We start from the raw sequence: 18,359 nt of genomic DNA on the forward strand, positions 1-18,359 counted from the left end.
AAAAAAAAAAAAAAATTAAATGGTTAGATCTTCCTCAGCTAAAAACATGCATCCTACAACAAACTAAGGCATGCCGAGTAAAATTTGTTATCCTATGGTGGCCCACAATTGTTGTTTGCCATAGTCCCCCCTAGGTGGAGACATAACCTGACAAAAACCATATCACATTTTGAAAGATAATTACTTAGTCATGCAACACTGTACTGAAATGAAAAGGTTTTTTTTTTTGAGACAGAGCTTTCTTTTGGTGGCATTTAATCACTACTTTTTTTCTATTCGAAACAAAAAAATCTTTAAATTAAAAAAAAAAAAAAAAAAAACAACATGTTTTAGTTTGCGGTTCTAAAATTTTGCAAAAAAATATGAAAAACAATTTCTTCATAATTTAGGTCAAAATGTATTCTGCTACATTTGGTAACAATAACCAAAATTAGTAAATATTCTTTAGTTTATGTGAAAGTTAGAGTCTACAAACTATGGTTTACTGTATATTTGAAAAATGATCAGTAATGATATACTGGTCTAATGGAGGCCCTAAGATAACCAGTTTTTGGAAAGTAGACAGCCAAAGTTATTTAGTAAGAAGCAGGGCGAGTTTTTCCAAGTTGTAATATTTTTTTTCTAACAAAAGTTGTCATTTTAAGACATTTCTCACATACATCATAAGCATACTTGCTACACTCAAACATATACTGCTACTTCTCCCCATTATGGAAATACAGTACCAGCTTTGGGAGACATTTTTACAGCCTAGATGCATAATGGGTCCCAAAATCCAAAGAGGACCTTCACGTGTTTCAGGGTCATAAACGACACATCAAATTTCCTATCACAGTTTGGAGGCCCTGGAGCACCACGACAGTGGAAACACCCACAAGATGACCCCATTTTAGAAAACACTCCAAGGTATTTTCTGAAAGGCATAGTAATTCTTTTGAAAATGTAATTTCGATTGCTGAGCGACCTAAGCTTTATGACAGCGCTAATGGACATACTCCTTTTAAAGCAGACACATGCCGCTAACTAGCAATCAACATGAATATATTTTATTTAAAAATTATCTTTATTTTATTAACTTTTCTATTGTTCTGACAGGGAGTATAGTGGATAGGACCCTATCCTTACCATGTATTGTAAAAGAATTTGAAAAAAAGTGCATAATCTACCTACTATACAGATTACTGAAAACAAAAGCAACACTAAGAATAGTAATGCAAAACAGCTTTATTTCTAGCAGTTTATACAGTACATTTTAATAAATATTGTTCCCACAGTTTAAACACATCTTTATGACAAGGAAAGAACAATCCCTGATGCATCACATTGAAGCCAAAATGAGTTCAAATATAACATGGAATTATTTCTTTTGAGGGAATGAAGCTCTGCCGATTTCAAATAAACTATAACCGATTCCTGAAAAACAAAAAAAGGTGATAAAATTAACGTTTAGATTCATTTAGGAATATAGGACAGCTTTGACCTGTTATCAGTTGCACAGGAGGAAGGAGTGGAGACGTAGCTCCTTGGTACTACATAGAAACTTCTGGGAGTTTTTGCCACCTAAGGACCACTGCAGTAGTAGGTTATGCTAAATCATCTAAAGCTGGTAATTTTAAACACTGAGATTTCTCTTGTACAGCCCAATGGAACAAACAAGAAAAAAATCAGTGGAACCTCCTCTCCATGCAAAACATCATGGATGGACAAATCTCCCCTGCCAGCCTTTTTATTCTGACAGCTGGCAATTGTAGCTGTCAGATTAATTGAACAATGACGGCATCTATTCAGGTGCTGTTCTGCCAAAATTGTTCGCCTGGCTCCACCCACAGAAGGAATTTAGTCTGGTTCAGCAGAAATCAGACAACATTTAATAGAGGTCTTTACAGAAATATGCCTGCAGAAAGCACCTGAATGTGATTTTGATATGACTTGGTGCACGTTAGTATATGTTGTGGAAATTTTGATAGACATCTTCTTTAGTTTAAATAGTCATTATGTCTCCCAGTGTCGGTTTTACCGATAATCGATATTCACAGTGATTATTGCTTCAACTGTCATTGAAAGACTTGTTAGTGATAAGATGGCAGCCATTTCTGCTCATCTCTGCACATGGCTGTGTTTGTACATAAGCCCTGCCCATTGTACTTTGTGATTGGTGGTTGTGAAGCCACTCCCTGTAACTTCTTTTGTTCACTTGATGTAAATAAACCTGCTCTGCCCTGCCCTCAGGCAGAACACTTCAGAACACAGAAGGAGACACACACACACACACACACACACACACACACACACGCTCACACAGCCATTTAAGAGACACATAAACTCTCACACACAAACACTTACTCTTACACAAATGCACACACATACATATCCAATGGAGAGAGACCTGGCAGATGGCATCGAAATGACCCAGCGCGTCTGTTCCTTTCTTTATCGCCGAATGCTTGGTAAATCCTTATGTAAAAGAGCGGTGCACTTGTACTTTTCAGTACAAGCCCTTTTAATTTCCACCACAGTATGGCGAGCCGGGTAGCCCTAACACATCGTTCCTAGCTTCACAGCGGAAAACAGGAGGGAAGTGAGTCCAGTTTGTTACAACAAAAAAGCCAGCTTTTGTGGTAAGACTTCATTTCAGTTTTTGAAAATTTGTTGTTTTAAACCAAGGCTTACTTTGTCTGCTGTGGAAGTTAGAAACAAAGCTTAGCAAAAGAACCTTTTCATTTGCAGCGTTCGCTCTTTTATACAACGATGGGGTTATTTGTATTAATATTTGTGGCTAGGGATCAGGTCTGTTAGTTTCTCAGTTAATACATCCTGGGGTTGTGATATATGTGTTAAATATTGCCTTGTAACATTCTCTGTTGTAATATCAGCTTCGTTCGATGAGATAACAATATATTATTATCGATCGATTGTTGGTTTGGGCGGCAGATTGGTTGGTGTGTGTGCTGGATTGGTTTTTGGCGGGAACTCGTTTATTAGTGAAACTGGGTTTTTGCTTTGGACTCTGATGTTTGAATTGAGCATATAGCAGACAGTTTTGGACTGAGTTTCTGTTTTTAAGTAGCAGATTGTATTGTGCAGCCCCAAAACCAGCATTTCCACCAGGATAGCTATTGTCTCTGAAATACAGCTGTAAAACCCGTTTTTCCTGTCTTTTGTTGTTGTGTACAAAGAAGCACATGGTTGCTCAAACTCTTTGTTTTGTGCAACTCTTGTGTGGACCATGTGCTTGGATTGCAGCCATTTTGTCCATGTGGTTATGATGTAATTTCTTTTGTGTGGACCATGTGCTTGGCAGCCATTTTGTTAAATGGAGTTGAGACCCATGTGGCTGAAATGCTATTTTGAGCTTTAAAACATTCTCTTTTTTGGTAGTTTTAAATGGCAACTTTGTGATGTTATTTTTGCGCTGTATTTCAGTTTAAAAGTAATGTTTTTTCATTTTAATTGAAATCTGGCATCTAGGCAGTTGTTTTTCTAGCTAGCTTTGTTCATCTTTTTGTTCATATTTAGCACAGATATATACATATCCAACCCATCAGTTTTTGTTTGTGTCTGTTTTTCAGGGGTAACTATTTTTCTGTTTTGTAAGTTTCTGGTTAAGCTGTTTTTGTGGTGTATTTTGTCTCATTTTTGTTGTAACTAAGTTTTTTCCAATGATAAGAGTACATTGTGGAGTGACTGATATTGGATTCAGTTTTTTTCAGGGTTGTTTTGTATTGAGCGGTGGTTTCTCACAGAGGTGGTTTTCGGTACTGCAGGTTGGATTTTAGGTAGAGAAGTTATATCTTCCAGTGTGCAATCAGTAACCGGCATCTTAATTAAAATTTTTTAATGCAACATCAAGGAATAGACTGAAGCCAAGGTTTGTATAGGGAGGACTTTCATTGTACTTTCGGGGTTGTTTGGCTGCACGGGTTAGGTCGAAACGAACGTGTGTACTTTGAGCAGTCTACGTGAAACGGGCGATCGCGACACGCTTGTTTCAGCCTTCAACGTGTGAGGAGTAGATACCGAAACCCGCCCCACATTTGGCCGTGTATAATAATCGGAGCTGGGGAGCGAGTGGGGGTTGATGAGCTGTATAGCCGTACGAAGCCACCGGGTTGAGGTCTTCTAGCTGACCGGCGTAGGGCCGTGTAAATTAACCGGAGTCCGGAAGCAGGCCAACACTGTCAAAGTTGGCACCTAGCAGTGTTGCTCCTAAACCAGGTGCAAGGAAGCGATTCGAATCGGCATGGTTAATGGTTTATCCATGCAATGGGGGGGGTAACGCAGGTCGCCCAGGCTAGCCAAACAACTTTCGCGGTACATGAAGTCTGAGTTTGGGGCTCGGGCCATGAGACCATTCAGGAAGGGGAATAACCAAGGGAAACAGTTGGTACATCCCTTTGGAAGGTGTTTTTGATGTCTGGAGATGGGAGGAGTTCATTATTGAATTCAGAACTAGGCTCCAGGCAACAGAGATGCTAAGTGTAGCGCAATTGTGGCTTCAGAAATCTATTATGGTCAATCAGCAAGGCGTGCATGAGGCGGGTTCAGTCCGGAAGAACCGCATTATGTACACTTGGCCTGATGAGATAGCCGAGTCCAGCGATCTGGTGAGAGAAGTGGAGGAAGCTCTTCCTGGGCTAACTTTAATAAGACGAGCCAGATCCGCTGACACTGAACCTGTCACTGTCTCTGTACTTTAATCTCAGTTTTCTTCAGTTCACGGTGCAGACTTTGGTACTGGTAATGCCCTCCCACCTCACAGTGTCTCTATCTCTCAACAGCCTGTCGTAACAGCTGAACCCTTTCCTTCTAACTCTTTGGCAAACTAGAAGTTCTTTTAACAGGTCTGCTATGGATGCGGAAAGTCAGGGTACATCAGGCATAATTGTCCTACCAACCCGGCTGGTCCGTGGGGTAAGTGGCAATTTATTCCGGAGGATCCGGAAAATTCAAGGTAGGTATGGTCAGAAACGACTGACTTATCATAGGGCATTGATAAACCGGTGTCAGCTCACATCCTAGAGGAATTAAAATATCCCCTCCCTTGCCTCTCTGACACCGATGCAGCCAACACGGTTTTAAGATCTCAAAAACCTAGAGGCAAGGTTCCCCTTCCAGGGAAGACAACTCCCACTGTAGGTCTCACAGGCCAGACAGTGTCAGTGACTGAACCTCTCCATTGCAGGCTAGGCCAGCTTTGCAAGGAGAAGCTTGTTTTTTTTTAGGTCATTGCATTTCTCTAGGTACCCAACATCTAACCACTCAGAGAATGCAGACATTGAAGGACCCCCAAAGTCCTCGTAACCTTAAAACGATGCACTATTTTGGAACCCTGCGTCTCTTCTTCCTGTTAAGGATGAAGAGAAGGGGGGAGAAGGCAGTGCAGAAAAATGGTAATTTTCAAAACTTTATCTCGCTTTCTTTCTCTTTTTCTCTCTCTCTCCCTCTCTCAATTTCCAACTTTAGTAGGGACAACATGATTGTCTTTCTTTGATGGAGTGGCAATCAGCGGCTGTCAGTCCAGTGAATGAGACCCTCATTCCAGTTGCTAACCTTTTTGTCGATGGTTCCAGGTACTACACCCCAGATGGTAAGACATAGAGATCAGGGGATCAATTTCTATACAGATTCGAGATACGCTTTTTGGACTGGCACATGATTGTGGTCCTGTCTGGAAGGCAAGAGGGTTCTTGACTAGTTTGGGGAGGTCGGTGAAACGTGCGGGGTTAATAGAGCTGTTCATTGCCTTTTGCTTGCCACACGTGATAACCATTCTGAAGGTGAAGGCTCATACTACTGAGACGACTATGGAAGCCGATGGAAATGCCTTGGCAGATAGAGCTGCTAAGGAAGGTGCTCTGAGCCCGGTGACAGAGACCCTAATGCTAGCCATCCCCTCTGATGTGTTAAGAAGCTGCAGTCCCAAGCGGAAGTGCAGGAAAAGAGGAGATGGATGGTTTTGGGGGCTACACAGGGTCCAGATGACATCTGGGGTCTTGATGGTAAATGGTGTTTACCCAGATCCCTTTTTCCAATGATGGCCCACTCGACTCATTACCTTGGGCACCAGTCAAAGATGGTTATGTGTGCATAGGTGGAGGAGCATTGGATTGGCCCTGGCTTTACTACCGCAGCCGAGAAGGCACCCACCCAAACCGGAATATCCCTTTTAGCGCATTCAGATAGACTATATCACTTTGCCTGGGAACGAGCGTGTCTTGGTCTGTCCGGATATGTTTTCTGGGTGTCCAGAGGCTTGGTCTGTGCACAATGCCATTGCCACTGCCACTACGAAAAAGATCCTGTCTGAGATAGTTTGTCGCAAGGGGGCTGCCTGGAACGATCGAGTCAGATCGTGGATCACACTTCACTGGTCAGATCTTAGCAGAGGTATGTACGGCGCTTCAGGGATTAGCGGTAAGGTTGAACGGCTGAATAGAAAGAGCCACGGCTCGAATGTTTTCTCATTGCTCTTTACCCCAACAGGAATGCCCCATGGGTTATCACCCTACAAAGTTTTGTTTGGGAGTCAACCAGAGCCTGGATTGTGCTTTCCTCAGCAGCTGTCATTTTTACATTCTCAGCTGACGGGGTGGGTGCAGTCCTGGCAAAGGGAGCTCCAAAAGGTCCATCATAGGGTTCGGGAGTCTATCCCGGACCCTGACACGATAACCGGTGTACATTCTGTCCAAGCAGGTGACTGAGTAAACGTCAAGGGACGGGATTGGAGCGGAGGAATTACCAGGTTCAGCTGACAACGCCGACTTCCTTGAGGCTCTGGATCCATGCCAACCACTGCAAAAAGCTGCTCAACTCCATCCAAGAATGATAATGAGGGGTATCGTTTTTATTTACATATTTAGCAAGTGTGTTTTAGCAAGGGTAATGCATTTTCAGCTGGCCAAGACGGCAAATAGGTCTAATGGCTGGGTGTGCTCCAAACTCCCACCTAGCTATTACACCCCAACAATGGCAGACATTCGTATCATCATGAAGACAACCAAGAGACACTTGTGCACAGAATTTAATGACCCATTCCTAGAGGGTAACATCAGTTATAGTTTTAATGTTAGCTCTGGCTCCTGTTCTTTTCTGGTCAATACAATTTGGGTATGGGGACAATCAGGTAGTCCACGGCTGGGCTTTAACTTTAGTTTTGCCACTGGAACTAGATTTGTAGGATCTACAACCTGTGGGACAGGTATAGCAGTCATCTCACCGATGAAACTCCGGGTGTTTTTACTGTAGGAGAAAATGGTACTAGATTTTCTGTTAGCTTCCAAGGGGGGTTTCTGTAGGGGAAGCCTGCTGTTCTGGCATAGCAATAGCAGTGATAAGGTCCAAGCCCATATGGATAAGGTAACTTCATTGCAAGGCAGAGCCAGAGCTATAGCTAACAAGGGTTGGAATCCTTTTAATGCTTTGAGAGGTTCTGGGGATATTTTTGTTCTCCATTGGATCTTGGTTGAAGGAAATAGAAGTATATATACTTATGTTGTTCTTATTTCTATTCCTCCTATATGGTCCTGTTTTCTGGTCAACCGAGTCACCAAAGATCGAGCAGATGACCTCGTCCTGATTGCTGAGACGAGACGCCCCAAGATTCCGCCCCTGCATCCGATGCCAAGGACTCCAGCCTGACCGCTGGTCAATGCATCCCATCATCTCATGCCCTCCCTCTGAAGTCATCTCCCGAAGAACGGAACCCAAGTGTCGTTTACTTTCGGTGGATTGTTTTTACCCGTTATCTTTTTCTTTTTATAAACTTTTTGAAATGGATTGTTTTTATCGTGAGAAGAACTGTTCTGTTTTTTTTTGGAAGAAGAAGATTCATCAAGGGACACATGGGAGCATATGACAAAGAGGAGGAGCTGTTGTGGAAATTTTGATAGACCTCTTCTTTAGTTTAAATAGTCATTATGTCTCCCAGTGTCGGTTTTAACGATAATCGATATTCACAGTGATTATTGCTTTAACTGTCATTGAAAGACTTGTTAGTGATAAGATGGCAGCCATTTCTGCTCATCTCTGCACATGGCTGTGTTTGTACATAAGCCCTGCCCATGGTACTTTGTGATTGGTGGTTGTGAAGCCACTCCCTGTAACTTCCTTTTTGTTCACTTGATGTAAATAAACCTGCTCTGCCCTGCCCTCAGGCAGAACACTTCAGAACACAGAAGGAGACACACACACACACTCACACACAGACACACACTGAAACACACACACAGACACAAGCTCACACAGCCATTTAAGAGACACAAACTCTCACACACACTTACTCTTACACAAATGCACACACATACATATCCGATGGAGAGAGACCTGGCAGATGGCATCGAAATGACCCAGTGCGTCTGTTCCTTTCTTTATCGCCGAATGCTTGGTAAATCCTTATGTAAAAGAGCGGTGCACTTGTACTTTTCAGTACAAGCCCTTTTAATTTCCACCACAGTATATTGCCTAGCAGTTGTGCAACACAATTATATGATCACAGGCACAATACAGAAACACACAGAGGGGGGAGGCGTCTTCAGTGCTAGCTACAATAGGAACACCTACAAAGTGGGCTAATGCCTGGGGAGGAACTACAGCTAGCATTAACAGATTTTCTTTTTTTTTTTTAGTTGGGACAATTCATCTTTGAAAAAAAAATAAAGGAGCTTTTTTTTTTTAACCACTTAAGCCCCGGAAGATTTTACCCCCTTCCTGACCAGGGGGTATTTTGCGATTCGGCACTGCGTGACTTTAATGGACAATTGCGTGGTCGTGCGACGCTGTATCTAAACGAATTTGGCATCCTTTTTTCCCCACAAACAAAGCCTTCTTTGGTGGTATTTGATCACCTGTGCGATTTTTTGATCATGCGCTATAAACAAAAAAAAAAGAGCGTAAATTTTGCAAAAATAGCAATATTTTTCACATTTTTTTTATATGAAATTCCCCCCCCCCCCAAAAAAATGTAAAAATCAAAATTTAACATTTTCGGCCAATTTGTTTTATGCTACATATGTTTGGTTAAAAAAAAAAAAAAAAAAAAAAACGCAAAAAGCGTATTTTGATTGGTTTGCGCAAAAGTTATCGCGTTTACTAACAAAGGGAAAGATTTGTCATTTTTGTTGTTTTTTTTTTTTTAACGCGTAATGGCGGCGATCTGCGATTTTTTTTGCGGTATTGCAGCGGACAGATTGGACCCTTGACTGACATTTTTGACACTTTTGGGGTTACCAGTGACATTTCTACAGTAATCAGTGCTATACATATGCACTGTTACTGTAAAATACACTGGCAGTGAAGGGGTTAACTTTTTTGAAAGGGAGGGGCTATGTGTGTCCCTAGGGGCGTGCTTTCTACTGTGATTGGCTGTGGCTTCAGATGTATGAACAGTGATCAACGGTTCTACATAGTAGAACCGTATGATCATCCTTCATACACAGGGGAGAATGACAGGCAGCTTGTTTACACAAGCCGCCTGACTTTCTCCCTCTCCCCCGACGATCGCAGAGTGACCGGCGGACATCGGGTCACACACGCGGGGGGGGGTGCGCGCGCTCGCTCACTAGACCCTCACAGGCTAGCGACATAGACCTACGTCGCTTTGCCTGTGAGGGGCTGACTGCCGACCTAGATCTGCGTTAGGCAGTCTGCAAGTGGTTAATAAAAAAACCTGTAGGCAATTGAACCCCTTTCAATCCTCACACCTAGTCAATGTGCCTCCTATTTACACGATTGCTCTGCAGCCAGTATTCTTGATATATCAAGCACTAAACGCTAGTCCCGATTTACTTGGGTCTTTAGTGCCTCCTCTCCAACCAGAGGAAAACATAGCACATCTTGTGTTAAAACCATTGAGGGTCTTGCAGAGTATGTCTCATCTATGTCACATGACTGTCTCCATTACTAACTTGAGCTTCTAAAGTGATCCCTCCTATATTGACATATGAAATTGTAAGGGAACAAATATGAAAAAATGAGGTCACGTAACCTGGCTTCATAGGTCTAGGTCTCAGAGGTTAAATAAGCGTAAAAAAAAAAAAAAAAAAAAAAGAAAACTGCTTAGTTACCAATAATTGTGAGCAGCATGGTCCCTCTGTACAATAAGACATCACCAACGCCTGCTTTTAGATGGACTGGAATGCCATTATCTTCCTGTAAAAAAAAAAATAACGATTGATATTATGATTACAAGTTTATTTCGCACATTTATTAGATCTAGATAAAGGACCATCAAAACAAATGTTCACCTTGTGCCTAAATGGATAATGGTTAGGTCCACTTTTTTTTTTTTTTTTTTTTTTTTTAGGAAGATGCAGGTTGCAGCGCTGCAATACCCGACGAGTTACTAATGGGGAACAAACTTAGCCAAGAGAAAAGAAAAGTCCCCATTACCAGGGTTTTCATAAATGGTTTGTTGTGTATTACATTTAGGTGTTACTGAATGCCAAAAGTAAAATAAGTTATCAATGTAGTAAAAAAATGCACAAGAGTGGTCTATAAACATAATACAGCAACAACATCTGAAAGTGTTACTAAACCCAAGACCCTGCATTCACTATCTGGTCTCCTGCAGTACACAGAACATGGAAATGCAATTATTTGAGTAAATATCGTTGTTTCCCCGAAAAAAAGCCCTAGTTTTGTGTCTGTAAAATCCTAGAATCCACGTTTTTAGTGTTTTATTTAATGTCCAGTAGGGCTGCAACTAACGATTATTTTCATAATCGATTAGTTGGCCGATTAATCGACTAATCGGATAAAAACCTAAAAAAAAAAAAAAGCTGGGTTATACTTACTGATAACTCATTTTCTAATAGTCTTCCAGGACAGCCCATGAGACGTTAGGCTCCTCCCCCAGGGACAGGAAACACATTCCAAAAAAATAAAAGGCGGTCCCTTAGTCCTCACCTTCAGTATTTCATGAGAACCACAGGACACCCTGTAAAACATATACATAGATATATAGACACATATCATACATTATACATAATACCAGATAGTTCGGGTGGGAATCCGGCTGTCCTGGAAGACTATTAGAAAAGGAGTTATCAGTAAGTATAACCCAGCTTTTCTCAAAGTCGTCTTCCAGGACAGCCCATGAGACGATGAGCAAGCACTTACCAGTCTAGGAAGGGACTACTGCCTGGAGCACCTTTCGACCAAACGCCTGTTCCTGAGAAGAGAGGAGGTCCAGGCGATAATGTCTAACAAAGGTCGAAAAGTTAGACCAGGTAGCTGCCTTACAGATTTGGTCTGGTGAGGCACCGGCCCTTTCAGCCCAAGACGTGGACAATGCTCTAGTAGAGTGTGCAGTAATGAAAGGTGGAGCCACCTTTTTCACTATATAGGCTTCTGTGATAGCCTGTTTGATCCATCTAGCTAAGGTTGCCTTAGAAGCTTTTTCCCCCTTTATGGGAGCCGGAAAATTGTAAAAACAAAGTATCAGTCTTCCTGAAGGTTTTAGTCACCTCCAGGTATCTCAGGAGGGCTCTTCTGACATCCAAACAGCTAAATTCTTTTTCTTTATTGTTGTTCGGGAAATTGCAAAAGGAAGGAAGGACTATGTCCTGAGTCCTATGAAAAGAAGAGACCCTTTTGGGCAAAAATCCTGGATCTGTTTTTAGCACAATCCTGTCATCAAAAATCATAAGAAAAGGTTCTCTGATTGAGAGAGCCTGTAATTCGCTAACTCTTCTAGCTGAAGTTATAGCTACTAAAAATAAAGTTTTTAGGGTGAGCATTTTTACTGATAGGTCTACCAAGGGTTCAAACGGACTGGTAACCAAGGCCTGGAGTACCAGGGATAGATTCCAAGCTGGACACGTTTTAAGCACAGTTGGCTTTGTCCGGGCAATTGCTCTGAAAAAGGCATTCACATTTGGGTCTTCTCTAAGGAAAAACTGAAGAAAGACACTAAGGGCGGCAGCCTGTACCTTTAAAGTCCCTAAGGAGAGACCTTTGTCTATGCCTTCCTGAAAAAAATCCAAGATAGTTGGTATATTTGGGGAATGTCTCTGATTCTCCATCATCCAAAAATGAAATTTCTTCCAGATTTTAGCATACATTTTCCTAGTGACCGGCTTTCGACAGCTGGTCAATGTTTTGATGACTCTGTCTGAGAACCCCTGAGAGCCTAGTATTTGTTCCTCAGATACCAGGCCGTCAGGTTTAGGGTCCTGAGAAATGGATGGACCACCGGACCTTGTGTTAAGAGATCTGGTCTCCAAGGTAAGGTCATTGGAGGTTGCGCTGCCAACGCCTGAAGGCGTGCAAACCATGGCCTTTTGGGCCAGTATGGGGTTATCAGGATCATCTCTGTGTCTTCTAGGATGAATTTCTGAAGAACCTGTGGGATCAATCTGATCGGAGGAAATGCATAACAGAGTCTGACTTTCCAGGGGTGGGCGAAGGCGTCTATGCCTAACGCCTGATCCCCTTGAGTTATGGAAAATAATTTTTCTGTTTTCCTGTTTGCCTGGGAGGCAAATAGATCCACTACCGGTAGGCCCCATGAGGTTGTGATTTTGAGAAACACCTCTGGGTTGAGGGACCAATTGTCCTGGTTCATCTGGTGGCGGCTGAGATGGTCTGCCAGATAATTCTGCGTCCCTTTTAGGTGAATGGCCGAAATGGATGTTAGGTTCCGCTCGGCCCAGACAAAAATTTTCTGTGCAATGGTTTGCAGGCCCAGACTTCGAGTACCTCCCTGCTTGTTCAGGTACGCTACCGTTGCTATATTGTCTGACCTGATCTGTAGATGGCTTCCTTCTACCTCTACCTGAAAAAACTCCAAGGCCTTTTGGACCGCCATAAGTTCTTTTTGGTTTGATGAAGACTTCCTCTGTGCTGTGGACCATGTACCCTGCGCCCATCTGTCCTGCAGATATGCTCCCCATCCGGAAGCGCTTGCATCCGTGGTAATCCTCTGTGATACCTGGATGGTCCAGTTTAGCCCTCTTGATAGGTGAAGAGAGGATCTCCACCACCAAAGAGTCCTTTTTATCTTGGTGGGAATCCTTACTTTTTGTTCCAAGGAACTTGACTGCCCATCCCAATTCTGTAGAAAGAATTTTTGGAGTGGACGTTGTTGGAACCTTGCCCAGGGGACTGCTGGGAAACAGGAGGTCATCAAGCCTATCACTCTTGTGACATCCCTCAGAGAGACCCATAAGTTGGTCTGTAAAGAGGCAACCATCAGGTTCATTTTCTCCATCTTGCACTGAGGGAGGAAGATCATCTGATCCCGTGAGGAGATTTCGTAACCCAGGTAGGTCACTCTTTGTGAGGGTACCAGGCAAGACTTGTCTGTTGATTATCCAGCCTAGGGAAGTTAAGAATTCCTGAACTATGAGGAGGTCGGCTTCCAGTTTCTGGTATGATTCTGCCACTACCAAGATGTCGTCCAGGTAGGGGGTGATCATGATAGCTTTTAGCCTTAGAGGGGCTAGTGCTCCCCCTAGGACTTTGGTAAAAATCCGTGGGGCTGAGGACAGCCCGAAGGGCAGTGCCCTGAACTGGAAGTGCTTGACTTCCGGTCCTATCTTTACTGCTAGCCTCAGGAATTTTTGATAGGATTTGTGTATTGGGATGTGAAAATACGCATCTTTCAAATCTAGGGTTGCCATGAAACACCCTGGGAACAGTAGGTTCCCTATGGAGTATATTGATTCCATGCGAAAGCGTTTGTATGCTATTGAAAGGTTCAGATTGCGCAAGTTCAGGATCAGTCGATGACTTCCTGAGGGTTTTTGAATCACAAAGATGTGAGAATAAAACCCTGTTCCTTGTTCTTCTCTGGGGACTGGGATAATTACTTTTTGATCTAATAGGTCCCCTAACTGAAAACTCAAGGCGGAGGCCTTGACTGGATCCCTGGGAAGATTTGTGATCAGGATCCTTTCTGGAGGTTGAAGACAGAACTCCAGCCTGTGTCCTTGGCCTACTAGGTCCAGAATAAAAGGGCTGGAAGTAATCTTCTTCCACAGTGGGAGGAAGGCCCCTAATCTTCCTCCTACTCTGAGAAGGGAGTCATTGGGGCTGGTTGGGGCGTTGAGGAGGGTTAAACAGGATGTTACCCATCCCCTTTCCTTTATGCCCCGTCCAATGTTTTTTGAAATTTTGCTGAGTTTCAAAAGACTTCTGCTGTTTGCCCCTGCCACGAAAATTCCTCTGAGCATAGGGGAACTTTTTGTTATCTGGGAATCCCTTCTTTTTATCCGCTGTACGCTCCAGGGCTTCTGTTAGGCCTGGGCCAAAAAGGTGGTCGCCTGTGAAGGGAAGACCACAAAGGCGAGATTTAGAAGTAACATCTCCCGACCATGTCTTGAGCCATAGGCTTCTTCTGGCCGTATTAGCTAAAGCTGAGGTCCTTGCTGCCATTCTTACAGCTTCAGCTGAAGAATCCGCCAGGAATCCTATTGCCTGGAATAAGAGTGGAAATGATTTATTAATCTGTTCCCTCGATGTTCCTGCAGTCAAGTGTGTTTGGATTTGAGATAGCCACAGCTCCAGGTGTCTGGCTATGCAGGTGGATGCCAGGGCTGGCTTTAAGCTCATAATGGAGGCTTCCCAGACCCTACGCAAAGAGATATCGGTTCTCTTATCCATAGGGTCTTTTAGTGCTCCTGAATCCTCAAATGCCAAGTCAGTTCCTTTGGAGATTCTGGCAAGAGAGGCATCCAGCTTAGGGATTTTGTTCCAGGGCTGTTCCCCACTGTCGTCAAATGGATACCTTCTTTTTAAGTTTCTTGGAAAAAAAGGCTTTTTATCAGGAGAATTCCATTCCTGTTTAATCACATCCAATAGTGAGCTATGCACAGGGAACACTCTAGCATGCTTTTTATGACTAGCGTACATTAAGTCATGCTTAGAGAGATGCACTTCTTCCTCCTCAATCTCTAGAGTGGTATAAACCGCTTTGAGTAGATCATCTACATCCTCCAGGCTCAGTTTAAAGTTGGAGCTATCATGGGAAACATTGCTTTTTGGTTCCTCTCCTGATCCTGATCCCTCTGCAGAAGAGTGGGAAGAAGAAACTTCCTCCTCCAAAACCAATGGGTCAATTAGGGATGGTGGAGCCTGAGCTGGGGTGGAAGGTTGGGCTGGTGCCTGCATATTTTCAATGAGAGTCCTGAATGAACTAAACGTACTTTTTAGCTCATCTCTCACTGAGGACAGCATTTTCTGGGTAGAGACTGCAGGATCGTCTCTGACCAGTTTAGCTATGCATGCCCGGCACACTGCTTTGTTCCAAGAGGAACTCAATTTTTCTCTGCATACAGCACATTTCTTTTTGGGGGGCTGAGGTGGGTTATTGTCCTGAGCCTTGGCCTGGAAGATAAAAGACAAGGGAATTATAATTAGGGATACTTGTCCTCCTCCCACCTCCCGATTTTCCCCCTCCACCTTGTGGATAGAAAAGAGGGAGCGGTGCTGCTTAACCCCTGCCCCCAACGATAGAAAAGAGAGGGGGGAAGGGGAACGGAGTTCCTAACAGGTACCTGCAATTAGGATGTCGTTCCCCCTTGCTTACCTGAGAGGTGCCGATGCCAGAGCCGACTTCCGCCGCCTGTGCGGTTGCTGCCGTGGTGTCCATCGCTCTGTATGGTGGTCCCAGCAACTGCTGTTTCCCCTAACATCGGTTGCCCATTTGAACTCTGTTCGCGCCTTCGGAAACTGGAACGAGGGTTTCCGGCGCCCGCGGATGCCGTCACTGCGCCGGAAGTGACACTGTCACTTCCTGCGAGGCCAGAGTGGATACGCTGAGTTCCGCCCCCTCCGTCTTTGGCGCCAACTTCAAAATTTCTTCCGAAGTTAGCGGTTCACGGGTACACAGCACTGCTGCTCCAAGGAACCCGGCCGACCAACGGAGTGGACTCCTCAACGCTCCACCAGACAGCATCCGTAGTCCTGCCGAGAGGCTAGGAGAACAGGAGACAGCGGTCAGCCCCTATTGCGGCACTAAGGGGTACCGCTATGGGCCGAGGAGATGCATCTTTCCAAGTCTTTCCATGGACAGTCCAGGAGACCGGGAGCTTCAGTTCCAGGAACATGTTACCCCCTGTCCGGAGGAAACAAAAATACTGAAGGTGAGGACTAAGGGACCGCCTTTTATTTTTTTGGAATGTGTTTCCTGTCCCTGGGGGAGGAGCCTAACGTCTCATGGGCTGTCCTGGAAGACGACTTTGAGAAAAAGTGTATAATTTAGTTAATATTCTTGAATATCTATATGTAGTGGTAAATATAACTATCCAGCAATATAGTTGGATATTTAATCCACTCTGAAACAGATATATGTATTATTAGAGGTTTAAATGTGGTACATATCAGACTCCGAGATCAATATTTTTAAAAGACCTAAAACACTGTTTTGCAAATTTTCAGACCGGATTTGTATACAATCATGATAGACTCCCTTATTAATAGGCAGGTAGTTTGATACAAGCTCCCTGTGCCTGCTGTCACTTATGCTGGTAATACACAAACTACATTTTTTTTTTTGAAAATTTTTAAGAAAAACATTCAAATATTTTTGTCCAAAAATCCAATACATGTATGGGAAGCAGAAGACCTTTAGTAGCAGCAGCAGCATGCTTTTTTTTTCATGTGTATATATATATAAAAAAAAAATATGCCCAGAAGTTGTATATGCAGGATATTTTAACTGGGAGTCGGACATGAAGGTATATGAAGGGTGGAGGGGAAAAATAACATTTATATATTAAAGTAGTACTAAAAGCTGAAACTTTTTTTTTTTTTTTTCATGGATATAATAATTTTAAATATAATGCACAATACTAATAAAATTTTACTTTAAATGTAATTGTAATGCCTTATATCACCCTCTAGTCTATCGGCCTCCACCTTCTCTGGGTTCAGATGCTGATCTTCCCTGCACAGAGCCCTTACAGTGATTGTAAACGTTGGATTCTTTTCTTTTTAACAACAATCTTGTCATACTTATCCTCTCTGTGTAATGATTTTTCACAGAGCAGCACTGATTCTCCTCTTCTGCCCCACCCCCCCCCCCCCCATGGCACTTCCAGCCCCTTCTGCCTTCAAAGTGCCCCTATAGGAAGCAGCAAAGTATAGTACTGTATAGAGTGTCCCTATAGCAAGTCTCTATTCCATCAAAAGATGGTTTGGGGACAGTGGAAGAAGGGGAGGAGCAGAGAAGACTGGATCAAACAGCCGTTTTACACAATGCAAGGGATTAATCCTTTAGGTACCACAGTGGGTATAACAAGCATGCTTTACTGCATACACACACTGATTTTACGGTTGTGGGTTTAACACTTAAAGCTGGTTACAAAATCATGTACAATCCAGCCATCCTTGGCCTGAAGAGAGCACTGCAAAGCACTCAAAGATCTTATCAGCTTATCTATCAATAGCTTGCTCTATTGAATGGAGGGGGAAGAAGAAGTGGTTGATTGTGCTGAGTTAATGGGGGGGGGGGGGGGGGGAGGAGGGGTGGAACAAAATCATCAATGACAGATGGGTAGTTCTACATGTTGCTGTCCAAACAATGATCATAGTCTTATCCGGCAAAAAATTGCTGGATCATGCGACTGGCATTTCACATCTAAGGGCCCTGTCAGTTTTGCAGGCGAACCCTCCAGTCTTCCCTATGGAGCAGCGGATGTCAACCGACATGTCCGCAGACACCCACCGACATCTGATCCGTCCGCTAAAAACAGACGATGGGGATCCATTCCCCATCCATCTGGCAGTTCGGATGGTAGTTGGGTGTAAACAGACAGGCGGTCCATTTACATCTGACCGCCAATAGAGGAGAGCAGGCTGTGTCTACCTCCGCTCTGCATAAGCCATCCGCCTGCTCAGCTCTGATCCCCCACTATGACAGCAGGCAGGGGATCTTCTCCCCGCATGCAGTGTCACAATTTAAAAAACGCGCATCCATGCAGGGCTCCAACCACAAGGCCGCATTATTCATTGACAGTTCTGTGAATGAACTACAACTACCACCTGCCATTGATGCAGATGACTTGTAGTTCTCCATAAACTGTAGAGGGCACTGGTCTGGTAAGCGCTCTCATAGTTCACTGATCTTCCTGCACTCCAGTAACTGTCTGCCCTTACAGGAGACACAGGCAGACAGCTATACTGAGATTCGGCAGGAGCCCAAAATTGCACCAATGATTTTCAGATTGCAGGTGCAATGCTCTGCAGACTCATGCACTTTTACCTGCAAAAATATGTATATTATTTTTAACCACTTAGCATCCATTTGTCCTTTATAAACAGTTGCAGGTTAAACTGGTTATATCAGTCATGATCCTAGTATTTTCAGCTGGCAATTTTGTTTTTTTAAAAGCGATCATAGCTATACACCTGCTGAATCA

At 43.4% G+C, this 18,359-nt stretch overlaps 1 protein-coding gene across 1 annotated transcript in view; it reads right to left on the reverse strand.

Moving 5' to 3' along the window:
- Positions 1 to 1,206: 1,206 nt before the first annotated feature.
- The window catches only part of COX7A2 (cytochrome c oxidase subunit 7A2), a 29,239-nt gene continuing 12,086 nt past the window's right edge, over positions 1,207 to 18,359 (reverse strand). Inside the window, exons 3-4 of the mRNA XM_082249670.1 lie at positions 10,062 to 10,146; positions 1,207 to 1,413 (exon numbers count right to left, since the gene is read on the reverse strand). Of these exons, the coding sequence (XP_082105796.1) occupies positions 1,358 to 1,413; positions 10,062 to 10,146 (141 nt within the window). The 3' untranslated portion in view covers positions 1,207 to 1,357. The remainder of the gene's footprint in view (positions 1,414 to 10,061; positions 10,147 to 18,359) is intronic.

The sequence above is a fragment of the Pelophylax lessonae genome (assembly GCF_965119305.1).
Source record: "Pelophylax lessonae genome assembly, chromosome: 3".
Lineage (NCBI taxonomy): Eukaryota > Metazoa > Chordata > Amphibia > Anura > Ranidae > Pelophylax > Pelophylax lessonae.